Raw genomic sequence first — 27,995 nt, 5'->3', positions numbered from 1 at the left:
TTAGAAACACTGTCTCTCTTTGTAGTTAATCACAAGGTAGGAAGGTTCTGGTTTTAATAATAACAATTTTATTGACAATCCTCTTATCTTATTTCTTTCTCACCATGTTGAAGGACATTTGAATGTTCTTTTAATTTGTTTCTGCTCTTTGTAGAGTAGATCTTCCATCCTTCCTCACTATTTGCACAATTTCCTTTCCTCATGGTCTCTTACTATCACTTTTATGAAAAAAAGAAAAAAAATTTTCTTTTAATCTCTTGGTGTTTTTCTTTAGCATTTGAACTTTTTTCCCCTCTGGAAATAGGGGACTGGTTTACAAATGATGAAATCAGGGAAAATGAAGGTGGCATATTGTCATTAAAAGTGAAAGCTAAAGTCACTCAGTTATGTCCAACTCTTTGTGACCCCATGGATTTTCCATACAGTCCATGGAATTCTCCAGGCCAGGATAGTAGAGTGGGTAGACTTTCTCTTCTCCAGGGGATCTTCCCAACCCAGGGATCAGACCCAGGTCTCCTGCATTGCAGGTGGATTCTTTACCAGCTGAGCTACATAGTGTCATTAGGGTTCTCTTATCTGCCACTACCCATTGGAAGCAGGAATCAGACAATATTTTCTTTTTCCATGTTTCCAGTCTTCCTTGATCAAGAATATATCACATTTAATGCCTGAGATGGCAAGTCCCATGATGACTGTTAAATATAAACCACTTTTCATCTGTAAACACTATATGTTATGCTTCCCTGGGCAAAGGATTTCCTCTTCTTTGCACACACAGTCTTGCTCATAATAGATTGTTAAAATATATTGCCTGGATCAGAGGGTGAAGTTCAAAGTATTTATTGGTTTATTTACAGTTATATTTTTTCATGAAATTATCTAGACTAAATTAAATGTTATAGTTAAAAGTCTACTGATCTTAGTTAACATTGTTTCTACTTTATGTCACTAATTTTGTTTCAGTAAATATGACACAGGAGGAAATACTCCGTTTTAAAGTTGAATATGTTGTGTTACAGGATCGTACATTAATTTCTTTTAGTGTGCGTATTCCTTTCTTTTTGGGGGAGGGTCTTTTGTTTGTTTATTTAGGAAAACTGTTTGTTGACTTTTGTTGTTGCTGTTGGGAAAGAGGAGGCCTTTTATTATACTGGGGAGATTACTGGCTCAAGTAAAAAGCATTGTGTCTACCACAAAACTAAGAAAAAAGCTTTGAAACACTCGACGACTTTGTAATTCACAGAACAGGACATGTGAATGAAGGAGCCCAGAATCTTGTTATGAGGTCAAGAATCAACAAGCCACATGACCAATAAATAAGAGGTCCCTGTGGGTAGTGTTCATAAGGCTTAGGGACTGCATTTTAATACATATTTTTTTCATATTCTATTTAGTACAGTTGGTGTACATGTAGTTCACAAAGCTTTCATAAACTTATGATGCACAATGACCATGTAATAGTAGTGTTTTGGAGAATGACGACAGAAAAATTGTGGCTATATATGAGGACGAAGTTAGAGAGGACATTTTTTCCGAAGTGATTAGCAATTAATTAATTGAGTAATTAAATTTAGTAATTAATTGAGTAATTAAAACTCAAATTATGGATAAGGATCTTAAAAAAAAGAAAGGTTGAAAAATAAAAGCCTATTTTTTTGATTCTCCTGTTTGTTCTGGAACACCCTGGAAATATTATGGAGAAAATAGGATTTTTATGGATAGGATAAAAACTTAAGTTATTTGATAATAAAAAAAAATTAAACCCACCAACCTCCAACCCTGTGGCTGTGACCTGGACACATCTAAATAATTCCTGATTTTGTTGGCTTCCATATGCTACTACCTCATGGATTTTAAGGTACAAAGTCCTCAAACTGCTCTTATAGCAATGAAATTTGAATGAAACATTTGGTGAATAAATCAAGCTATGACAGTGTCTTCTCTGAAATAGGATGTTGAGTTATTTTTTGAGAAAATAAGGGGAAGATAATACTCAAATGTTTGCTTTTTGGATGTTTGGCATTTACTGAGAGTTTTAACTTCTTGTTAAAACTTCGTTTTATGGTTTAAAATGACCACTCATATCACATACATGATCTCAAACATGTATGATTTTCACTTAACAAGTTGTATTTATATACTGTAGTTGATCCAGGTTTGTGTTTCTTTTATTTATTTACTGTCCCCTTTCATAGCATTGTTTTTTTTTTTTTTATTGAGAGAAATGTATTAAAATAGATAAACAATAATTACACTATTTGGGAGCCTTTATAGGCATTGCATAATTGCTTCCACTCTGTTGTGTATTTTATAATTATTTGAGCTGTTCAGAAGATAAAGAATCTGCTGGCAATGCAGGATACACAGGAAACTTAGGTTTGATCCCTGAGTCGGGAAGATCCCCTGGAGGAGGAAATGCCAACCCATGCTAGTATTCTTGCCTGGAGAATCCCATGAACAGAAGAGCTTGGCAAGCTACAGTCCAATGGGTTGCAAAGAGTCAAACATGACTAAGAACACACAGGTGTTCATTCATAGGAATTGCCCAAAATGTGTTAATACTGGTCAAAACCTATCATGTAAGAAACCTCTAAAAAAATTAAAATTGTTTTATTTTTAGAAAAAATTAACTTTCTTTCAAATCAGGTTTTTATTCTTTCAGATTATTTTGGAAAAAACTTAAAAGTTCAAATATTACTTGTAAATGTTATGTCTGGAAACATTTTAAAGGAAGCAACCTAAGTATAACTTGTTAGCAACTCAAACTCTGTGTCCCCACCACTAAAAGGAGGGGAATGAAGTTAGAGTGTTTACATGTATTACATAAAGTTATCCTTTGTATTGTTTGCTTTTTTTGTGTTATGCACTGAAGAAGCTATAAGAGAAAAGATAATTCTATTAAAATTGTTCAGCTAAGTGTTAAATAGGCAAGCCATGAGTGTCTTCCGTGCCTGTGTAATAAGAGGGCTATTTTTAGAATCCAATCTGGAAGGATGGACCTTGTGGACAATAATAGAAAGCAGTCCTCTTAGTTAAACCTTAAAGAAAATTCTTCAACTTTATTGAACTCCGTTTTCCACTCTTCTTCACAGAGCCTCCCTACACACAAAGACACACACACACACACAACACACCAGGCATGGTGTCTTTAAGTATTGCATTTTATGAAATCACTGCCTAACACCCACTGCATGGTATGTGATCCACTTTTCATCCTAGGCAAATTCGGGTAATGTTTCCAGGTTCCAAGTCCTGAGAGGAAGGGTTGAGCAGGAAATATTTACTGAATTTAGGAAGAAAAAATATAGTTATTGCTTTAGCTATTTGTTTTGCCTGTAGTCCGAGTCCCCGGTCGGGAAAGAAGACTCTTCAAAACAATGTAACTTGCAATAGGGGAATTTATTACTGACTGGAGCCAGGGCCTCTCGCCCTCACCAAGGGTGTGAGGATGGAAAGGCCCTGAGCCCCAGTTCTCTCGGGTATTTATTAGGTCAAAAAAAGCAGCAGGTAGTTGGCACAAGCGGATTGGTTACACAGCAGGTAGTTGGCACAAGCGGATTGGTTACACAGTTGCAAGGCAATTTTTGTTGGCCCAACGTGGGGCTTTCAGCTTTCCCCTGATAGGTTCCCTTTTTCTTGCTAGACACATGTTGATTGGCTGGCTCCAGGTGGCTTAATAATTATGTTACCCCGGGAAACCAGGCCTACTCCTAATCTAGGCTGCCTGTCATGGCGTTAGCCGTGACAGCCTCACACTATTCACTTATTTATGTTAAAACAAAATGAAACATGACACATATTTTATACCTAAGGGGCCTAGCAATAGGTAGCAATGTGTTGTATGTCAGGATCATAAACAAGGAAATGGCAGCAGTAGTTATAATGTTAGATTTTTATAATGCAACACAATAGATTAACATCTTATTTTGGGATAGTTTTCAAAATAGACCTTACATGGTTGCAATTATTCCTGAAAATTGATTATATCAGCAAATGTCCATACTGGAGACAGAAGTGGTATTCTTCCATCAGTCTGACACAGTTGCTGTTTTCCCCACCTTTGAGATATTTCATTGTATACTCATTTTACTGTCAGATGAAGTAAGTGGATTATATGCAGGACTTTGCTGTACAAAATATGTACCTTTGCATGTTAAAATTACTCTCTTATGTGGGGAAGTTTTACATTTTGAAACTGGGATTTCCAGGTCCCTCAGTGAGTGGTAAGTTGATGGGATCACCTTGGTTGTTTAAAGTCCCTCTGACATCACATTGAATTAACCCAGTTCAAATATTAATAATGAAAACATATATACACCAGACGTGGTACCTTCAAATATTGTATTTTATGAAATCACTGCTTAAAATCTACTACAAGGCATGCAACCCATTTTTCATCTTTGTGGGCACATTCAGGTAATGTTTCCAGGTTCCTGGTCTTGAGTGGAAGGGCTGAGCAGGAAATATTTAAAAGAGATGTTGCAGTTTACTCTGCACTGTTGCATCTGTCAATATAGGTGTTTTCAGAGGAAAACCTTGAGGTACATAGGAAGGGAACCAAGTTCCCATCTCATAGGTGTTAAAACTGATTCTCAGGGATATTCATCACTTGTTCTAAATCACAATTAATAGTGGTACAGCTAAGACTAAGTCTTGGTGTTTAGATTCTAAATTTCTCAGGGTTGTTTTTTGAAATCATTATTCAAAAATTTCCATACTTTCAAAAATCAGTGCAACATGAACAACAATTTTAGTGAATAAAAATGCCTCTAAACACAAGAGAGACATACTTATATATGAAAAATGACCAGAAACTATCTTTTATATTTCATATTCAACATCTTTATTGCCTAATTTAGAATGTGTGAATACATGCTTATTTGATACAGCTCTCTGCAATAAATGAAAAACACAGAAATGTAGTCTATAGTATTCACTATTGACATAGTGCTTATCCAGGTACAGCTCAGCACTAAGCTCATATTTTCAATATCTTATTTAATCTTCACATCAGAGGCACCAATGTAATTAACCCAGTGTATTAGAGCTCCACTTAAAGTAAACATTAAAGTATTCCATAAACAAAGAGTAAGAAGAAAGTCTTAAGTCTTATAGTAACAACGTTTTGAGTACACAGTGGAAGAGAACCACTGTATAAAGTTCAATATTACAGAACAATATAGACTAGATCAGGGCAGAGACAATTCTCTTTACCAAGCTGATTAAGAATTTCCATTAGTGTCTGTAGGAGAAAGAAAGATCATATGTAGCTCCATTTGATGGAATTTTAGTATTTCATGTATCATAATGCTTAGGTTAATGATGTAGTACAAAGCATACAGTTCCAATTTCATGTTATAAAATTTCATTTTCTGAATCCTTACTTTCTTTATAAAATAGTTACTTAAGGAACTTCATTGGCATTTTTTGACATCTGAAATGCAAAGAATTTGAAAACAGAGGAATATGGAAATACTTAGATGTGGAGAAAAAGACTACTTCAAGCACCGGTAGTTTTATCAAAAGTGAAGATTAAATCAGAATCAGGAATAAAATTGAACTTCTCATTCAGAGATGATTCAGAAGTAAGTAACTTTGTGTTGATTCTCAGTGTATTGTGTCAGAGTAGCTTATACCTCATCTGCCTCACCTATTTCTGAGTCTGAAAGTGAAATTCCACTATATTCAGTTAATTAGAGTGTGAATAACTAGTTTGTGTATATTCATGGTCTTTGTGTATATTTATATGGCAGTTATCATGGGTTTAATCATTCTACATATAGGTGACAGTATTGAAAATTTGGCATGAAGTCAGAATAAATTGTTTGACTTATAAAAGCAATGGTGAAATGTGAGGATGAAAAATTGGTGAAATAAAAATATGATAGTTTTTGCTAAGAATAATAAAGATAAATGACTCAAAAAGATTAAACCTAGAATGTGAATATTATACAAAATAAGGGCCAAGAAAAATTGCTAACTTGCCACTGACACTGGGATTAAAATACGTGATATAATTCACATTATTCTGACAGAATTCAGTCTTAAAAATATGGGTTAAATTTTCCAACTAATAAAGTTTGCAGAAACTGAGATTCAGTGTTTTTTTGTGAATTTAATTTTTTTTCAGTGGTTACTAATAATACTGATCATCTGTTATTGGCCTTTTGTATATATTTTTTGGAGCAATATCTATTAAAATTATTGTCCCATTTAAAAATTGCTCTCAATCTAAGAATAAATTATCAATTATAAATATATTTGTACCTAACATAGGAGCACTTAAATGCATAGAGCAAATATTGACACACATAAAGGAAGAAATTGACATACTAATAAAAGGGTATTTACCATATGATTTATATCAATTGACATTTCATCCAGACAGAAACTCAGTGAGTTTCTGTCCTTAAGTGACACATTAAATCAGTTGGATTATACACACTCACACATATAACATTTGATTCATAAGCTGCAGAAGAGATTCTTTTCGATAGCATATGGAACATTGTCCAGGATAGATCACATACTATGGCCCACCAAAATAACATGAGACTAGAAATCAAATACAAGAAAAATCCTTTAAAGAACACAAACATGTGAAGGATAAACAACTAGCTACTAAAAACCAGTGTGTTGGTCCTTTAATGGACCTGGTGGTCCAGAGTTGAGGATGAGAAAGTGAAAGAAGGAAAGAGGCTAATATTCCCTGGGTTACGCAGCCGGCTTCCGCGCTCCAGGGAATCAGCCAGAAAGAGAGAGAGAGAGAGAGAGAGAGAGAGAAGAAAGACAGACAGACACGGGGACCAAAGCTCTGATGGAGCAAAGGTGTTTTAATCTACATGGTGTGTGCATATATACTGTCTTACAAGGTAGTTATTCTCAGCAAAGATAAAGATTAAAATTCCAGACTTACAAAACATGAGGATCCCTATCAAAGAGAGAGTTGCAAACAATCACCTTTTACCATATGGCTCATAAAAAGGAAGAGGGTACTTATCACCATAACGAGAAATGCCTGGATTCCTCAGCCGCGGGAAAGGCCTGCCTCTCCTTTTAATTCCTGAATATTCAGGAATCAGTAAGGGCCAGAGGGTTCCTGACAGATCCAAAACAGCACACAGGAAGCCTCTTGTTAAATGCTTCCTGACACCAGTGGGTCACTAAAGAAATTTGAAAATAGCTAACAAGAAACAAAAATACAAGCACAACTAGGCAAAGTCTACTGGACACAATAAAAACAGTTCTTAGAGGAAAGTTTATAGCAGTAGAATCCTACCTCACAAAACAAGAAAAATCTCTAATTCCTTTAGGTTTAAGGGATTAGAAAAGAATTAGAAAAAGAACTAACAAAACCTAAAGTTAATCAGAAAAAAAAAAGTAAATCATAATGATTAGTACAGAAATAAATAGAATTGGGGCTACCCTGGTGGTCCAGTGGTAAGGAGTCCAATTTCAATTCTGGGGACACTAGTTTGATCCCTGGTCTGGGAAAATTGAGAGCTGTGTACTTGAGGAGGGCATGAAAGCTCCGCACTCCTTCTGGAAACCTTTCCCTATTCACCTCTTCTATCTGGATTTTCAACTGTTTCCTGTATCAGATCATTTTATAATAAACTGGTAAACATGAGCAAAGTTTCCCTGAGCTACTCTAGTTGATCAGTTGAACTTGAGGAGGGGGTCAATGGGAGGCATTCTGGGAATTTATCCCATTAAAATAAAAGTACTGGATTATCAAGTGCATGTACAAAGTTGATTATTTTAGCATTGCTGTTGGTTAGAAATTATGAATTTCTATCAGTGGGGAGTGGTTCTGTTAGGTAGTTAGAATAGGGAAAAGGAGTCCAAAATGGCAGTGGCTAAAAGACCTGGAAGGGGAAAGCCTGCGAAAATAGAGCAAAGGAAGGCCCGAGGACCCGGAGTGAGAACCTCAGGTAAAACAAACAACGCTCCTGCCTAGGCCCAATTTACATAAGACAGGCCCGGGAACAGAGAAACATATAAAAAGAGGAGCCAAAGCTCTCCACCCGCCCCCCCTCCGGCCCCCGCGCGATGGGGAGCTCTTCTCTTCGCGTCTTTGGATCGATGTGCCCTCACGCCTCAAAGATGGATTTTCCTGCTATCATATAAATAAATAGAGCTGTAACACTGAGCTGTAACACTGATTTATTTAAGAGCTACAACATGGTCTGTCCTCCGAGAGCTGTGACCCGCCGAGGGGTCTTCAACGTCCGTCACTCCAAATTTTTGTTGTGACAGACAAAGAACGGAGGAGCATACACTTACGTGACAGTTCAATGCATTCTGGTATATCCACACCATAGAATTTTGGAGAGATTTTAGTAAAGTTCTCTTCAATGAAAAAAGGAAAATGTCAAAAATATGTAGTTTGTAATCAGTTGTAAAGTCTATACTTGTAATGTTTTACATCAGCAAATAGGAAAATATAGGAAAATGTTCTTGATTATAAGCATGGATAACAGGGTGATTGATAGAGGGGAGATAATATGTGGGGGAAAGACAGTGCTAAGGAGAAAGGAAAAGGAAGTGATGTGCTCTAAAAATATATAGTATGAATCATATGATCATTTGTGTCATAATGTTAGAAACACATATGTGTGGGAAGATGTGTATGTACATGTCATATTTTTACAGCTTTTAAAAATATCATTAGCTATGTGCTAGCAATTGTACCTAAAGTTCAAAGAAATGCTAGGAGAAAGAGGAGAGAAGAGAAAATATTTCTACCTGGAGGAATGTGCAATCACTAATGTGAATTTTTGAGTAGAATATTGAATTTCCAAAGATATCAGTGTTAAATTATCTTCACACATGCATTAACAATTTTTAAAACTGTATTTCCTCTATGCAGAGGTTCCTGGGAAAGCCTCTTAATCAGACCCCTGAGACGTTGAAGCTCAGAATAAAATAATGTACATGATGCTAGTATTAATATGCTGAAAACAAATAGGGCTTTTTGGATTTCTTTTTGTGGTTTGATGATCACTTCTGGGCAAAACCTTAATTAAAAATCATGATCTTCATCTGACTGACTCTCACAGCAAGAGAAATGCTGAGGTATAAATGCTCAGAGACCCTCCACAGGGATGGAGGAGACAAGTGAGTTCAGTTCTGCTGCCTCCTACAGCAGAAGAGCGTTCACTCTTTGGAGAGCCGTGGTGGAGAGGAAACCACAAGAACAGTTCTGATGCCTGTAGACAAAGAGTGAGCATTGAATCCTTTTTGTTTTTATGTCTTTCACAACCCATAGTTTTTAGTAAGTAACAGATTTTTCTGCTTCCCCCAGTTTTGGCCCTGAGGTAGAGATGACTAATGGATCTGTGGGGGAGGAAAGTAGAAATTGAAGATAGTGCTGAGATCAGAGTGTTTGCAGTGTTTCTACTTTGTGCCCTTTAGGGAATTTCTTGTGCAGCAGACCCAGGTTCTAAGCCTGACTTAATGACTTCCTTATTGTGTCTGCTCTGAGAAGCCAAAGGTTCTCTCCTTGTCTCTGTTTTCCCAACTCTGCTGTGGACATGTGATTATGATCACCCCCTACACAGTGTCCAGCCTGGATTGGTAGCTAGCACAGGGTAGATGAAGTGCGGTGAGTAAATATTAGCAAATACAAACAAACAGGTGAAGGAATAAAAACGGTTAGCAACAAATTGAGGGGAGAAAAGGTGAGAAACGCTTGCTCTTCTTACATTTTCTTGCACTCTTACTCTCTCCCAGTATTACTATGCTGATGCCCCCCATGCACTTGTCTTTCTCAATATGAGCAGAGCCAGATCCATTTATTAATTATTTATTTCTATAAAGTAGTTAAGCCTCAGCAGAGTCTTTGGGCTTCCTGGTTCCAGAATGGACTGGGCATGGGGGATTGCATGGGGAGTCTGGGTTCTGCCTCAAATATGACTCTATTCTCCTATCTTTCAGATCCCACTGGAAGAGAATGGACATTGGAAACAGCTCATTGGTCACTGAGTTTATCCTTGTGGGTTTAACTAAACATCTAGAGATCCAGGTGCCCCTGTTCTTCCTCTTCTTGGGAATTTGCATCATCACCGTTGCAGGAAACCTGGGTTTGGTCACATTAATTAGACTGACTTCTCACCTTCACAATCCTGTGTGATACTTCCTCTTTAATAAATTTATCCTATATTGATTTCTGTTACTCTTCTGTCATCACCCCTAAACTGTTGGGAAATTTTGTGTCAAAGAGGAACACCGTCTCCTATGCAGGATGCATGATTCAGCTGCTTTTCTACTGCTTCTTTGTCAGTGCAGAGCGCTATGTACTGACAGTGATGGCCTATGATCGCTATGTGGCCATCTGCAAGCCCCTGCTATACGAGGTCACCACATCCCTTCAGGTCTGATCTCTGCTGGCTGTGATTGTATACTTGGGTGCCTTTTTTGCTGCCTGGGCCCACACAGGCTGCTTGCTAAGGTTGACCTTCTGTGATGCCAGCATCATCAACCACTACATGTGTGACATCCTCCCCCTCCTGGAGCTCTCCTGCACCAGCACTCACATCAATGAACTGGTGGTTCTCATTGATTGTTGGCCTTGACGTTGCTGTGCCTGGCCTCACCATCATTGTCTCAATTTTGTTTTATCCTTCCCAGTATCCTCTGCATCAGTTCCACTAAAGGAAGGTCCAAAGTCTTCAGTACTTGTAGCTCACATATAATTGTTGTTTCTGTTTTCTTTGGGTCAGGGGCATTCATGTATCTTCATCCTTCTTCTGTTTTGTCCGTGAACCAGAAGAAAGTGTTCACCATATTCTATACAGTTGTGGTTCCCATGCTTAATGATCTGATATACAGCTTCAGAACAGAGGAGGTTAAGGTTGCCCTGAAAAAAACCTTGAGTAGAAAAATATTTTTCTGAGCTGGAGCAGTATTAATTACTATAATAGAATACAGCTTTCTTTCAAAATCATTTTTGTTCCTGTATAGAGTTCTTTCACACAGGAAGAAGTGAGGTATAATAGAAATACTGTGTAACAGAAAGACTTTGATTTAGAAGATTTGGGTTGGTCACTATGCAAAATATGGGTATCCTGTTACTTTATAGGGTGATTGGGAAGAAACTGATGCAACTTAATAGTTGTAGCAAAGAATCGGGGGTCTCACAGTTGTGAAATTTATTCCTTCTTTCTTTCTCTTCTTCCTCTATTTCTATCTTCCCTCCCAGTGTTTTCCTCTTAAAAATCAGCAAGAATATTCACACCTTTTTAAAGTAAGTTGAGTAGTTCATAGTTGATAAGAATGTTCTGATTATGGAAAATTTCTACACAGAAAACACAGATAGGACTCACATTTGAACTTCAAACCTATGTTTAACTGCCTAATATCTCTCTTTGAATGCTCCATAGGCATCTGAATTTATAAGAATCAACTTAATCACAGAAACATCACCAAGCCTACCAAACTCTCTTCTCTTCTTTTGGTCTCTATCATTGTGAATGGCACCATCTACTTAATTCCTCAAATCCCAAATTGGTATCTTCCTTGAGCCCTCTCTCTTTACTTGTCCTTCACACCCAACTTACCAATTGCTAACAATTCTTGTTCTTCTTATAAACATCTCTCATCATTTCTCATCCAGACACCAGCCTTCCAAATCGCTTCTCCCTTTCTTGTCGTTCCCCTTAAAATCCACTCTCCACACTGCAACTGGAATGCTCCTACCATGCTTCCAATAAGATCACATTTACCGTGGTTTACTCTATTCATTGGAGTTTCTTTCAAGGTAAAGGCAAAGTTCCACAGTAGGCCAAGCAAGGATCTTTCTGTTTGAACCCCTGTTCACCTCTCCAGTCTGATCTACTGTTGCTACAACTCCTTCCTCCCTGTTTCTTCCCAGTTCTCTAAAGTTACACTGAACTTTCCCAAATTAAATAAACTTTTTTTTCTTTGCATACTTTTCTACAAGCTCTTCTCTTAGCCTGAGACACCTTCATGTACAAAGAAAGAGTCCTTTGTCTTACTCAGTCTGTCTATCCAGAACTCCAGGATGTCTTTCCTGGACAGAAAGATGGATAGATGACCTTCAGGTATACGCTTGTGGCATATATTCCAGTGTACTGAAATTTCTTTCCTTCCTAAATGCTTAATCTCACCCTAGGTATTTAACGATAAGAAAATTTTAAGATATTTATTTGCAGGAAGAATTTCCGTTAAATACAATGGAATATGTTAGGTAAGACACATGTTTATTTATTCAACTTGGATTTTCAAAAGTGGGACGAGAATCACATGATAACTTACAGAGTACATAGAGGGTTTCCCTTGTTTTCATTTTTCTGCCTTTCCGTGAAAACTCATTTTGCTCACTGAACAATGAGGCTTCCTCCCTGATTATATTCTATTTGCTTTCCTTTTTCTTTCATGCTCTTATTACCTATTTATAACCCACTTCATTTTCTGTTGGTGTTTTAAGTACCAGTTGAATGGAAACCTATTTAACCCTTCTTGTAAATTTAGGTGCTCTTTTTTGTATTTCCCAGAGTGTAGCAGTCAAGCCTGACATGCAGTAATGAGAGCAATTTTCACCTGCTTTTCTAATCATCTGATTATCTGTCTTCCCTGTGAGGAAGGCACCTTGGGTACCTTCTCAGTTATATCTCTAGGGCTTAACATAGTGTTGGGTGTTTAGTAAAGGCTCAATAATTATGTCTGGAATAAGTGAATGCTTCTATTTGATTTTAAACTTTGAGTCATAAAAAAGAGATATTTGGGGAGAAGGCAAGTCATTCTAAGAATTACCATCACTTCTTCTTCCTAGAATGATTTTTGTAACAATTTACTTTCACAGTGCTTTTCTTAATGCACAATGATGGACAACAACGATTGATTTATTTTTATGTAGATTGGTGTGTGTAAATACACACAACACGCCAGGGAAGCCTGGTGTGCTGCAGTCCATGGGGTCACAAAGAGTCAGACATGACTGAGAGACTGAACTGAACTGAAATGAATTGCAACATTAAGGAAAACAGAGAAATTACTATTACTCAGTCTTTGCTATGTGGAATGATATCTACCTCTGGGACAAATATTGCAGATTCTGTAATAAATTAATAGAATAACATCACAAAATATCTATCTACACACTAAAGTGGTATATCCAATATGTTGAGGACTTAGTGCTAAGTATGTCTTTGGTGTCCATATTAGAATTCATATGACACAGACACAGTTTCAAATTTGCTCACAAAAGCAAAAGCAGTGAACAAGAGCATTTGTGATTTACTATTTTCATTCTTTCCAGGTTTTATTAACATTTGCAAATTTTTTATCAACTTCTATTAGTCTTTAGAAATTATTAGATGAAAAAATATAAAACAGCAGTCAGTGTAGATGTGTGTTGAAAATAAGTACTATGGTAAATGCTGCCTTTCACAGTTTGGTATCTATCAACTTCTCTAGCATTCATCAGTTCTTCATAGTTTTAAGTAGTCTTCGTTAACCCTGTTACACTACTTGACCCAGTTAATCTTGACAAAGAATTATTTCTCTGCTACCCCTAATATATTGTGAAATCCTATAAAACTCAGATTGATTTTTGTTTCATCTTTGTATTCCTGGTGTTTGGAAATCATTCAGTGTTTTATACTCTTAATATTGTAATATACTTTGCTTCCAAAACATACAAGTTGGTATTTCAACCATTCAGTATGATGAAGATACTGCTTAATATAAAATTTGAGAGATAATTAAAATGCTTAAAAATCCTGCAGTGTCTATCTTTGCATCTAATCTTAGTGATTTTTTTTATTTAAATATTTCAGAAAATCAATACAAATCATGCATATATATTTTATTTTTGTGGTTTTAGAGCATGAATTCATTAAAAATAATTTTAAAAGTGATTGTAGTTTCATATCTTAAGGCATAAATAAGATATATGAAAGTATTTGTTAATTTCTGACAAACAATTCCACTTTGCTTTGACAATGAATTAAGTGAATATTTGTCTTAGAGGTTGTTTTGAAATATGAAGTCTATTTTCAAATATTAAAACATGGTAAGCATATTTCTTTTCTCATTCTCAAGAAAAATTGTGCAGTGAAATAGAAAGCAAGGAATTTTACTGAGGGTAAATGAAATGCAGAAAGAAATTAAAAGAGCTTTAGAACAGTAAGAGTTATTTTGTTAATATTGGTAGCAATTTCCAAGAATACATCTCTAGGACAAATGTAGCTGGTTGCTTTGAAAATATGCTTTTGATGTATTTCACTGGGTAAAATAAAACTATTTTTCAAACCTATCTCAGAAGTCCTAATGCTTCTAAGTTTATTTTCCATGATATTTACATTTTATTTATCTATACCAAATCTGTCATATCTGTTCAAAAGCAGATCAATTAATATACCATGTAGAGATTGGTAGGTTAAATTAAATTATCACAATAAGATAAAATGAAAAAAAAAAACTAAACTAAAAATAGCCACTGTGTATGTATATTCAAAGTTAATACCATAATATTGTCTTTCATAATTTGGCCTCTATCAGAGCTCCAGCATTTTCTCTTGATATACTGACTCCTAGTCCCTGCCCCCCAAAATCCCACTTTTCCCTCTTATATTCCAAATATGTCTTAACTGTGTATATTTGCTTAATGTCTTCCTCTTCTTTGAATTCAATTGTTTCTTCATCTTAGGTAATAATACTGGGGTGCCTGAAAAATGTGCAAGAATTCTCTGGGTGGAAATTTCTCATATGTCAGTCTGCAGGGGATTTTCTCAGGGAAAATTAAATACTTAAACAGAGAAGGGAATGATTCAGTATGAGTGGGAAGTAGCACATATAACAAATAGACACTTTAGAGCCCCAATAATTTTTATTAGTAGAATATTAGTCTGTAAAAATTATTGTGGGGTTACTTGGACTCCAAGAACAGAGGATAAGGGGATACTTATTCTCTGCTCTTGCAGTTTCCTTCCATATGGAAGTCGGGGCATTAGTGCAATCACCTCACCTTTCACTAGCCATTACTTGATTGGGAAGAACATTTACCTTCTTCTCCTCTTTCCTTCTTTGTTCAGTCACTCAGTCGTGTCTGACTTTTTGGGACTCCATGGATTGCAGCACACCAGGCGTCCCTGTACTTCACCATCTCCTGGAGCTTGCTCAAAATTATGTCCATTTAGTCAGTGATACCTCCCAACCAACTTGTCCTCTGCTGTCCCCTTCTCCTCCTGCCTTTGATCTTTCTCAGCATCAGGGTCTTTTCTAAAGAGTTGACTCTTCACAACAGGTGGCCATAATGTTGGAGCTTCAGCTTCAGCATCAGTCCTTCTAATGAATATTCAGGGTTGATTTCCTTTAGGATGGACTGGTTTAATCTCCTTGCAGTCCAAGGGACTCTCAAGAATCTTTTCCAACACCACAGTTTAAAAGCATCAGTTCTTCAGTATTCATGTGCTCTGTTGTGATCCTCTATCTCAAACACCAGGCCCTCCCACTGCAGGGAGAAGTGACCCTGGTGACCAGAATAGCAACTACATAATCATGTATTAGGAAGTGTTACAAACTTAAAATGTCAGACGAAATTTAAAATATATATATACCGAGAATATGAATAATTTTACATAAATTTGAAAACTTAGATGCAACCAGTAACTTTGTGTAAAAATGCAACTTATTTATCAAAAACTCATTTTAAAAAATGGAAGAAGGCAATGGCAACCCACTCCAGTACTTTTGTCTGGAAAATCCCATGGATGGAGGAGCCTGGTAGGCTGCAGTCCATGGGGTTGCTAGGAATTGGACACGACTGAGCGACTTCACTTTCAATGCATTTCACTTTCATGCATTGGAGAAGGAAATGGCAACCCACTCCAGTGTTCTTGCCTGGAGAATCCCAGGGACGGGGGAGCCTGATGAGCTGCCATCTATGGGGTCGCACAGAGTCGGACACGACTGAAGCAACTTAGCAGCAGCAGCACGAGCAGCAGCATTTTAAAAAACAGTTAATACATATGCCCCCTCCTATACTTAATTCATGTTAATGCACAGCAGAAATGAAACCTATATTGTAAGTAATAATGTTTCAATTAAAAATAACTTTTTAAAGGATAGTCTGAATAAAACTTTACATTAAAAAAATCAAATCAATATTTTAAAATCTCTGTTTTCACGAAAATACTGTGATGGTTTTACATATAAATTCTAACATAACTTCAAACATAGATGATCTCTATTTATGTGAACACTTTTGTGGAGAAGAACTAGAGGGAAACCTCCCTCAAATTGTTAACAATAACACTGAGATCTAACCAAAAGGTGATAGCATAAGAAACAGCAACTAATAAGTCAACCTAACCTGTTTGGCCTTAGAAAGCATCACTACGAACAAAGCTAGTGGATGTGATGGAATTCCAGTTGAGCTATTTCAAATCCTGAAAGATGATGCTGTGAAAGTGCTGCACTCAATATGCCACCAAATTTGGAAAACTCAGCAGTGGCCACAGGGCTGGAAAAGGTCAGTTTTCATTCCAATCCCAAAGAAAAGCAGTCCCAAAGAATGCTCAAACTACCACACAATTGCACTCATCTCACATGCTAGTAAAGTAATGCTCAAAATTCTCCAAGCCAGGCTTCAGCAATACATGAACCATGAATTTCCAGATGTTCAAGTTGGTTTTAGAAAAAGCAGAGGACCCAGAGATCAAATTGCCAAAATCCACTGGATCATTGAAAAAGCAAGAGAGTTCCAGAAAAATGTCTATTTTTGCTTTATTGACTATAACAAAGTCTTTGACTGTGTGGATCAAAACAAACTGGAAAATTCTGAAAGAGATGGGAATACCAGACCACCTGACCTACCTCTAGAGAAACCTATATGCAAGTCAGGAAGCAACAGTTAGAACTGGACATGGAACAACAGACTGATTCCAATAGGAAAAGGAGTATGTCAAGGCTGTATATTGTCACCCTGCTTATTTAACTTACATGCAGAGTACATCATGAGAAACACTGGGCTGGAAGAAGCACAAGCTGGAATCAAGATTGCCAGGAGAAATATCAACAACCTCAGATATGCAGATGACACCACTCTTATGGCAGAAAGTGAAGAGGAACTAAAAAGCCTGTTGATGAAAGTGAAAGAGGAGAGTGAAAAAGTGGGCTTAAAGCTTAACATTCAGAAAACTAAGATCATGGCATCTGGTTCCATCACTTCATGGCAAATAGATGGGAAAACAGTGGAAACAGTGGCTGACTTTATTTTTGGGGGCTCCAAAATCACTGCAGATGGTGATTGCAGCCATGAAATTAAAAGACATTTACTCCTTGGAAGGAAAGTTATGACCAACCTAGATAGCATATTAAAAAGCAGAGACATTACTTTGCCAACAAAGGTCCATCTAGTCAAGGCTATGGTTTTTCCAGTGGTCATGTGTGGATGTGAGAGTTGGACTGTGAGGGAAGTTGAGCACCAAAAAATTGATGCTTTTGAACTGTGGTGTTGGAGAAGACTCTTGAGAGTCCCTTGGACTGCAAGGAGATCCAATCAGTCCATCCTGAAGGAGATTAGTCTTGGGTGTTCATTGGAAGGACTGATGCTGAAGCTGAAACTCCAGTACTTTGGCCACCTCATGTGAAGAGTTGACTCACTGGAAAAGACCCTGATGCTGGGAGGGATTGAGGACAGGAGGAGAAGGGGACGACAGAGGATAAGATTGTTGGATGGCATCACTGAGTTGATGGACATGTGTTTGAGTAAACTCCAGCAGTTGGTGATGGACAGGGAGGCCTGGCATGCTGCGATTCATGGGGTCGCAAAGAGTCAGACACGACTGAGCGACTGAACTGAGCTGAATATGCACCAAACTCTTGACAGTTATTCCAAAGCCACTGTAGAAACACCCAGAATCACCAAACTGCTTTGCTTTTTAAATTATAATTTTTAAAAAATTTTTGCTTTTCATGGTTAAAGAGAGTGCCCTTCTTGATGAGACCCTGGAACAAACACTGCTTTTCTTGGTGAATACACTCCTATACTTTCATTATGTTAGTAAGGGTGCCTGTTACTTTGGGGAACATTGGCATATACAGGTAAAGTAAACTCAGAACATATTTTGTAAGTGTAAGAAATAACAAATGGTAACACAGTGGAATGAAGTTTTCAAATCTCAGTACAAGTCTTTATCTTCATAGCTACTCTTTTTCTAGTTGAGGAAACAAAGATTGAGAGAGGGTAATTGACTTGCTTTAGTTACACAGACTCTATGCCAAGTGCTCTCAGCCCATTCTTTAGACTCTGCGTGTCATTATACAATCATAGCATTTAAGATTTGAAGTTAACAAAGATTTTGATCTAAGTCATACAGATGTTTTATAACATTTGTTTTGGATAAAGAAACAAACAGGAATATCTCCTTTTCACAGCATTCGACTTCTATGAAGGATTAAGCTTCATTCTCTACCCAAAAGATTAAACTTTATGAATTCTACTTTCTTGACAAAAATACCCACTTCATCAGATCCTAAAGAGACAAGCATCTACTTTCCCAATAGTGTCTGAACTTTGGGTATCAAGCCAATTTTATTATTCTCTCTCAAGTAAAGCTACATTGTGGATGGTTTAACATCACAGCCAGAGCTCCAGCTGCTGCTCTTCCTCCTATTCTTGGGAATCTATGTGGTGACAGTGGTGGAGAACTTGGGCTTGATTCACTTGACTGGAGTAAGCCCATTGCTGTACACCCCTATGTACTACTTCCTCAGCAGCTTATCCTTCATTGATCTTTGCTATTCCTCTGTCATTACCCCCAAAATGTTGGTGAACTTCCTAGTGAAGAAAAATACGATCTTTTATTCTGAGTGCAAGGCACAGCTCTTTTTCTTCCTGGTCTTCATGGTGGCCAGTGGTGACCTTCTCACTGTGATGGCATACGATCACTATGTTGCCATCTGTAGCCCACTGCTCTACCACCTGATCATGTCCTTTAGAGTCTGCTCAGTGCTCATCTTGGTTTCCTTCACCCTGGGCTTTCTCTCTGCCTTAGCCCATACAAGTGCCATGATGAAACTGTCCTTCTGCAAGTCCCAAGTCATCAGCCATTACTTCTGTGATGTCCATCCTCTCCTAAACCTGTCTTGGCCCAATACACACGTCAGTGAGCTTCTGCTTTTTGTCATTGTGGGATTGAACACATTGGTGCCCACCTTAGCTTTCTTCATCTACTATGCCTTCATCTTCCACAGTATCTTTCTCATCCAATCCTCAGAGAGTCAATCCAAAGCTTTTGGTACTTGCAGCTCTCATCTCATAGCAGTGGGGATCTTCTTTGCATCTATCACGTTCATGTATTTCAAGCCCCCTTCCAGTAATTCCCTGGAACAGAATAAGGTGTCCTTGGTGTTTTATTCCACAGCGATCCCCATGCTGAACCCTTTAATATACAGTCTCAGGAAGAGGGATGTGAAGAAAGCATTTTGGAAATTTTTGGTGAAGAAATGATTCTTGGCTTTGGGGTTTTATAAATGGGAAAAAATTAATGTTTTCAAGGAAAATATGCTGTCTTGTTCATTTTCCCTTGTTATTCCACTGACTTTGTTTAACCAGGTCCTGGACTTCTTTCACAGCTGTGTCTACCTGACCTTTAAATATATCTTTTCTTCTCCATATATTTCTTTTGTATGTTTTCTCAGGGTCTAGGTCATACCTAGGTAACTACCTTCTCAGGCAATACCATTCCTTAAGCTTTTTCCATCTTTAAGGAGAATGTATACTGCTTACTCTTTTTTAGTGACTTTAATATTTCAGAGAATAGTTTCCTGGAACTGGTTCCTGGCCTTCAAATTACCATTGTCTAATACACGTGTTTATAATTTGACCTCCATTCTCTCCTCCTTCTCATTTCAGTTTAACTTGTTTTACTATAATTTGCTTTCCTTTTTCTACTACTGCTATTATAAGACTGAAGCAACATTTCTAAATTTCTTGATTTCCTAAGCAGCCTTAATTCCTAGAAACAGAGTGCTCCAAATCAAGATTTTTAATCCACCCTCTCAGCTGTTAGGTTAGAAATAATTTCTCTGAGCTGTTTCTCTTTCTCAATATAAAAGATACTATTCTTTTTATGGTAAACCCTCTTCCCAGTTTTATTGGTTCATTAATGAAATCTACCATCCATTTAAGTGAAGCTCCTTATTAGAAGATTACTTTACCAATAAAGGTCCATCTAGTCAATGCTATAGTTTTTCCAGTAGTCATGCATGGATGTGAGAGTTGGACCATAAATAAAGCTGAACACCAAAGAATTGATGCTTTTGAACAGTGGTGTTGGAGAAGACTCTTGAGAGTCCCTTGGACTGCAAGATCAAACCTGTCAATCCTAAAGGAAATCAGTCCTGAATATTCATTGGAAGGACTTGCTGAAGCTGAAGCTCCAACACTTTGGCCACCTGATGCGAAGAGTTGACTCATTAGAAAAGACCCTGATTCTGGGAAAGATTGAAGCCAGGAGGAGAAGAGGATGACAGAGGATAAGATAGTTGAACGACATCACTGACTCAGTGGACATGAGTTTGAGCAAGCTCCGGGAGATAGTGAAGTTCAGGGAAGCCTGGCAAGCTGCAGACCATGGGATCTCTAAGAGTCAGACATGACTAAATGACTGAACAACAACATATTAGAAGATGGAAATTCAGAGCCCTGTAAGCTCTGAGCTTACCTATTTAACAAATCAAGGGACAAGTGGTGCCCCCTGGGCAGGAGCTACTTCTTGAGCCTGTCCACAAGCCATAGTAATTCAGTTAGGCTCTCCACAGTGCCATGGATGGATCACAAAGGCAATTTAAAACAACACAAGAGTGTCACAATGTACAGCAGCCCAAACCACCCTGCTCTACTAGTCTTAGAATTCATGTTTTTTGAAGATAGGGCTGAAAACAGAGTGGAAACAACGATTGTTCTACCCCCTATTTTCCGAACAATACTTATATGAATGTTTCTCTTTTCATTATAATCAAATCGCTGCTTAGGGAAAACTTCGTCTCTACATTCAGGTTTAAGCTGCAGCAATATTTGCTTGTGCAAATACTAAGATTGGCTCAATTTACCCAACCCACATTTATCGTGGACCATAGACATATGGCTCTGTGGACACTCATTTAGTTTTCACATGTTTCAAGGGGTAGAGCTTCTATTGAGACATTTGCATTTTTTTAAGAGCCAGCACTAGTGGTACAACCTCTGGATAAAAATGAATGTGTGCCCATATAAAATTATTCACTCAGCTTTCAACAAGTCTGCACTATGAGGCATGTGTGAAGGTGAAAATCCCACACTGTTAGAAGTTTAGACTCATAGCCACCTGCAGGGATCTGGTTAGCGAAAAGTTATGCATAAGCTATAAAATATAAAAACATTAAAATAATTGTCAATTCATGCCACTGAAGTAATATTCCCATCTCCCCATCAAAAAGCCCCAAACCCTTAGCTCCCTTTTTGTTTCTAAATCTTCTCTTTTTAACTTCTTTATATCCCTGGTCCAATGCACAAGGTACTTTTGAGGGAATCAATTACAGAGCCCCTGTTCTAGACCAATAGAAAAGTATATAAACAATCTGTCAATAGAACAAAATATCTTTATTACATATTTACTGTTGGACAAGGTATACTTAAATCCAAGCCCTGAGTTGGCAGCCTACTACTCTAATCACAGGAAGTGCTAGATTCCTGCCGTTCTCTACCAGAACAGGGAGGAATGCATGGGAAATATATGAGAATATGCTCTTTCTGAAAATATGCTTACTCTCAGAAAGAAAATAAACAATAAAAGAATATCTTCTTATTTAAAGCTCACCTATCAGATAAGCCATTCCACCTTACCAGGAGGTGTGAATAAGGGTGTAAAACAGAGTCCAGAGTGAAGGAATTAATGTTCCACCACATGGAAGGAATATTGGGGATGAGAAAGAGCTGTTTCATTCATCTTTAATGCACACCTAGAATTTAGAAAAGACAGAAAGACAGATTTCAATCAATGTAGAGAAAAAAGCAAGTCTATGATGGATAAAAATAGAATTAGGAAATAGAAAATACTCAAAATTGAAATTATAACTGAGAATTCTAAGTAAGATTTAGGGAAAGTGACACAAAACCCTCTTTATGGTTAAAACACTTATTAGTAAATTTATTAGGATTATTCTGTTTTGATTCCAGAAAGAAAAGCCAGAATGACGTTAGAAGAGCAAGAGGACTTTCATTGACCAAAATAAAAATATGTAAAGATCCTTATAAATTAATACAAAAATGGATGGCCCATAGAAAATTAAGCCAAAATCACTCAATAGACAAATATCAAGAATAATATAAATGCAAATTAGCACATTAAACTTCTCCAACTCTGTTAGAAACACAAATTTAGATAAAACAATAGTGATGTACATGCTCAAATATCTATATTAATTTCTGTAAGACAGTTTAACAACATATATTAAATACACTGTATTGTAAATTCTATATGAACTTTTACCAAGTTGTTCAATTTCTGGTCATCCATATTTAATAAATAAAATAAAATTGGCAAAGATAAAGTGGCAAAGATAAAGTGCTACTGATAATTAAAAATATATATATAAATAAATGTCCTTCAAAAATATAAGCTTAAGTAAAATATGGTAGAGATGTACAATAGAATAAAAAGTAGTCATTAAAATAATTTTATAAAATTATACTTAGTGACAGTGAATATATTCAAGATAAGTAGAAATTTAAAAAGATCTGCTTGCAAATGGCACTCATATACATGATTCAACAGGATGAAAATTTCAAAGTGCATTAACATTTTTTTCCTCTTTTCCAGCTGCAATAATTAAATAGCCTGCATATGAATGAGGACATTGTTATAGAGATGATTTTGAAGTAATTTTCTATGTGTCTATGTTGAGTGTGGGGGAATTGAAGGAGTTTACCTTCTATTTCAAGCATCTTTCAAGACATACTTCAACTGTACCTCAGTGAATTTTTACATATCTATATATACAAAATGTACTAAGAATACAGCTCTTTGAATTTTTTATTATGCTCATACCTATTTAGTGACTAATCAGATAAAAATATAAATAGAAAATTAGCATCACATCATAAGGCTTTATCATGTTCCAAGGAGTGCAGTGAAGTAGCTCAGTCATGTCCGACTCTTTGTGATCCCGTGGACTATAGCCTACCAGATTCCTCCGTCCATAGGATTTTCCAGGCAAGAATACTGGAGTGGGTTGCCATTTCCTTCTCCAGGAGATCTTCCCAACCCAGGGATCGAACCCAGGTCTCCCGTATTGTAGGCAGACGCTTTACAGTCTGAGCCAACAGGGAAGTTCTCCAAGGAGTAGAAGTAGTATACATTTTGGTAGTTTTACCTTTTCCGGACTGCATTTAAGTGGACTCACACAGTATATACTCTTCTGTGTGTAGCTTGTTTCACTCAAAAATTTGTCTGTAAGACATTTTTGTGTCATGACATGTTTGTGTACTCTCCATTGTATAAATATGACACACTTAATTATCCATCTTTCTGTTTGATGAATGTTTAAGAGCATGTTCAGTTTGGAACTGTTATATCTTTTATATATGTTATTTTACCAATCTTTTAATTGACGTACATCTTCATTTCTCTAGGGTATATAAAGAAGATTAATATTTAGTGTTAGAAAATAATGCCAAACTGTATTACAACTCAATTGGTAATGCTATACTGCCGCTAGTGATGCCTGAGAGTTCCAGCTTCTGCAGATTCTTGCCAACACCTAATATTGTGGGTCTCTTAAATTGTAACCCTTTTGGTGTAATGTCATAGTGTCTCATTGTATGCAATCCCTTGATATCCAATCATGTAGACTAATTGTTTATTATTCAGCTATTTGGTTGTACTTTTAAAATTTTCAAATATTTTATCGAGAACTTTGGGGGTAACTGAGGTGATGGCACCTGTGCAAATTGAAATCTCTCCATACATTCTCCTGAAAGCTGTACAGATCAACTAGAAGAACAAGTGAAACCACGTAATCACTGCACCTTCAGCACAGCTATATGAAGAGAGCACTACTAAGTTCAAACTGCCTATATGTAGAAATATGACTCCTAGAATTAAAAGATATGACTTAAATGCAATAAGTACCAAAAAAAGTAGTCTTGGTAGACTAGAATATTGACTATAGGAAAGAAGTCAAGAAAGTTCACATAAGACTCAAAGATGCAACCTTAGAAAGGCAACACTTCTAGGGAAAGAGTATTAAGTGAGGGAAGAGGAAACTTTTTGAATCTGTATTGAAAGAGGAAAAGAAAAGTGAGTGGGTAAATGTAAAATCCTGAGAAGAAAGATAAGGAGGAGAAGGAGCAGGAGGGGAAAGGGAGAGGAATTGGCGGGGAGGGGAAAAGGGAGGAAGGGGATGTAAAGGAGGAGGATGGTGGAGGAAACTCAATGTCTCCTCAATAAGCGAAAATAAGCGAATAAGTGAATAATAAGCACTTAGGTTTATTCCCAGAGGAGAGAAATATATGCATCTAGGAGTTTGACTGCATGCATTACCTCTACTTATTTTTCATTTATTTAATTCTTGCTTATCACTCTTATTCACAGAGATTCATTGAGTCATTCAATGAATATTGTTTGAACAACTGTGAATCATTTGTTACCATAGGTATTAGAGATACAAAGGCACACAAGAGAAACATGGCCATTGTCACCATAAAACTGAATTGTGTTTAATTTGGGAACACACACACACACACACACACAATGCCATCTCATTTGAGAGATGACTATCCACATCACATCATGACACTTTATCCCTAAACAGTTTGGCATATGTCCCCTAAGAAAGGAGATGTCCTCCTATACAACCACAATGCAACTATTACACTCAGAAAATTTAACATTGATTCACTTTTACCGATGAACACATAACCCACATTTGAGTATCCTCAATTGTCCCCAATAATGAGTGTTACAGGTTATTTTTGTTTTGTTTTTGTTTTTTTTTTGAAGAGCTAACTAAGCATAATGTTTAATTGACATTTACCTTTAGTATACATAATTTAAAGTCCTTTTCCCAGCCTTTTTCAGTCTTTGATGACATTGGCATTTAAAAAGAACATGGTTCATCATGTTTGATGATCTTTCAATTTTCACTTGTCTAACTCCTTGTGATTAAATTCAGGTTAAACATCTTTGGCCCAGATGGCTACTTTAGGTGACATTGTGTTATTTCTTTCAGAAAATCACAGTAGAAGGGATGAGACATCAATTTGTTCCATTATTGCTAATGTTAAATTTAATCATTTGGTTAAAAATGGTTTCCATTAAAATTTACTATTGCAGAGGTATTCCCTTTACTTTATTATGAATGAGGAATCTGTGACATGACACCTTAAGACTGTAGGTCTGGCTTGTTCATATTCCCTTAAGAGGGAGGTACTTTTTGTTTTTTTATAGGGAGGTATTTTCAACCCATTGATTTTAGTTTCCATTGATGATTCTTAGCTAATTCAATTATTAGTATGGTCATTGCAACTTGATAAGTTTCTAATTATATAATTCAGATATAGATTCATATCTGAATTTATATTTATATATAAATTTATAAACATAATATATAATTATAATGATTATGTAAATTAATATATGTTTAAATTATTGAAGTGGAACTATAAAGCCTCTTGATGAAAGAGAAAGAGGAGAGTGAAAAAGTTGGCTGAAAGCTCAACGTTCAGAAAACTAAAATCATGGCATCTGCTCCCATCACTTCATGGGAAATAGATGGGGAAACAGTGGAAACAATGTCAGACTTTATTTTTTTGGCCTCCAAAATCACTGCAGATGGTGATTGTAGCCATGAAATTAAAAGGTGTTTACTCCTTGGAAGGAAAGTTATGACCAACCTAGATAGCATATTAAAAAGCAGAGACATTACTTTGCCAACAAAGGTCTTTCTAGTAAAGGTTATGGTTTTTCCGGTAGTCATGTATGGATGTGAGAGTTGGACTGTGAAGAAAGCTGAGTGCTGAAAAATTGATGCTTTTGAGCTGTGGTGTTGGAGAAGACTCTTGAGAGTCCCTTGGACTGCAAGGAGACCCAACCAGTCCATCCTAAAGGAGATCAGTCCTGGGTGTTCATTGGAAAGACTGATGCTGAAGCTGAAACTCCAATATTTTGGCCACCTCATGTGAATAGTTGACTCATTGGAAAAGACCCTGATGCTAGGAGGGATTGAGGGCAGGAGGAGAAGGGGATGACAGAGGATGAGATGGCTGGATGGCATCACTGACTTGATGGACATGAGTTTGGGTAGACTCCGGCAGTTGGTGATGGACAGGGAGGACTGGTGTGCTGCTATTCATGGGGTCACAAAGAGGTGGACACAACTGAGTGACTGAACTGAACTGATATATAATTTATATATATATATATAAATTTATATCAGATATAGATTTATTTAGATATAGAATGATGTCATTCTAATTATATCATTAGTTGACATCATTCTGTAAAGAAATACTTTCCCTTTTCTATTACTTTTAATTTTATTATTTTCATTATTATTTTTGTATTAGGAAGGACTCATAGAATCTCATAAGCCATCCACTCTGATATTTAAATTGTTCTAAATTTGTCCAGTATAGGCTCCTTACTTTTGATACATCTTCATAATTATTGGGCACTTTCTTCCTCTATGAAATATTCGGATGCTCTAGACTCATCCTGAATTTTAGATATCCTACCTTGGAATCTGCCATTTCTCCATCAAGTCTTGGTTTTCCTTAGTGGAGTGTGATAGTTAGAAACCAAATATCATTAGATGATAGGTATGATCTTTGTTACTTGGATTTCATTGCTTTTAGGCCCATTCAACAAAAAGAGCAAAAATCACCTATTAATCAGATCAGGTCTTTTGTTCACACCCTCAGTGACTTCCCATTTCACTTAGAAGGACAGTCAAAACTTTCAAACCTTCCCATAAAGCCCTACGGATACTTGCCCTCCTCCCCCACCATCTTTCTGTCACCTTCTATTACTCTGACATTTGTTTTCCCTGTTTATAGCACACTTTTAAAATTTCTCCTCCTTATATGCAGTGTATATATATATATATATGTTTTTTCATTATTTGTTCCCTAAAAGGGTAGGGATTTTGTCTGTCTGTCACATGGTTGTCCATCAAAAATTGATTGATTGGCTGGAAGAATGAGATATAATGGTATGGTGGGGCAGAGGAATTATTATCAATAGTGAGAAAATAAGTAGGGAATAACTAAGGAAGTCATCCAGAACAAAGTCACATTAAGCTCCAACTTAAACTACACAATAAGTTGGACAGAAAAATATGTAAGTTAAAATTAGAGTGAAAATTTAAAATAATTTTGCTCTCTTGTTCCATGCCCATCCCAGCCTCTACCCTGCTTGAGACCACCACAAGACAGATCTTATTTTTGATGGTTATAACAATGGCTAGAAATCTTAGGGAAATGCTATTTCTTCTTATTTACTAGAAACTATGTAGGATTGCAAAGAGCCAGACATGACTGCAGGAACTTAGCACTCAGATTTCCTTAAAAATTTTTACAAAAAAATGTATATTGCCTCTATAACTCTGTTGTGTATTAAAAATGCAAATACCTAAGGGGATTTACGTATTTAGTCATCATTCGATATTACAACTGAAAAAAGTTTGGTCAGGACTTTTCAGTTTAGCAAGAAAAATTACAAAAAGAAAGAGTTCTGAGATACCTATAAGCTTATACCAAAGGGTGAAAATATATGTAAGAGTTTGTTTCTTGAGTAAGTAGGAGACTAAGGAGAGTTAAAAGACACTTGTTGTTGGGAGTAAGGGCACCTAAAGAGTAACTGAAAATAAGTTATTCAGACCTTTTAGCTTAAAATGGCTCTTGATTTGAAAATAATTACTGTTAAAAACAAGCTAAAAGAAAACACAAGTTCTATTTGTGCTATTTCTTTTCAAAAGTACATTTT

At 36.6% G+C, this 27,995-nt stretch overlaps 1 protein-coding gene and 1 pseudogene across 1 annotated transcript; both read left to right on the top strand.

Annotated features, from left to right (window-relative positions):
* Nucleotides 1–9,955: 9,955 nt before the first annotated feature.
* Nucleotides 9,956–10,897, top strand: LOC122430704 (annotated as a pseudogene).
* A 1,300-nt stretch (nt 10,898–12,197) lies between these two features.
* Nucleotides 12,198–19,480, top strand: LOC122430703 (olfactory receptor 8D1-like). Its single transcript, XM_043451542.1, has 2 exons — nt 12,198–12,211; nt 18,586–19,480. The coding sequence occupies exons 1-2, from the start codon at nt 12,198–12,200 to the stop codon at nt 19,478–19,480; spliced, it is 909 nt and encodes a 302-aa protein (XP_043307477.1).
* Nucleotides 19,481–27,995: the final 8,515 nt, after the last annotated feature.

This window comes from Cervus canadensis, chromosome 29, assembly GCF_019320065.1.
Source record: "Cervus canadensis isolate Bull #8, Minnesota chromosome 29, ASM1932006v1, whole genome shotgun sequence".
NCBI lineage: Eukaryota > Metazoa > Chordata > Mammalia > Artiodactyla > Cervidae > Cervus > Cervus canadensis.
The sequence above is the reverse complement of the archived record's forward strand: the minus strand, read 5'-3'. Positions and strand labels throughout refer to the sequence as shown.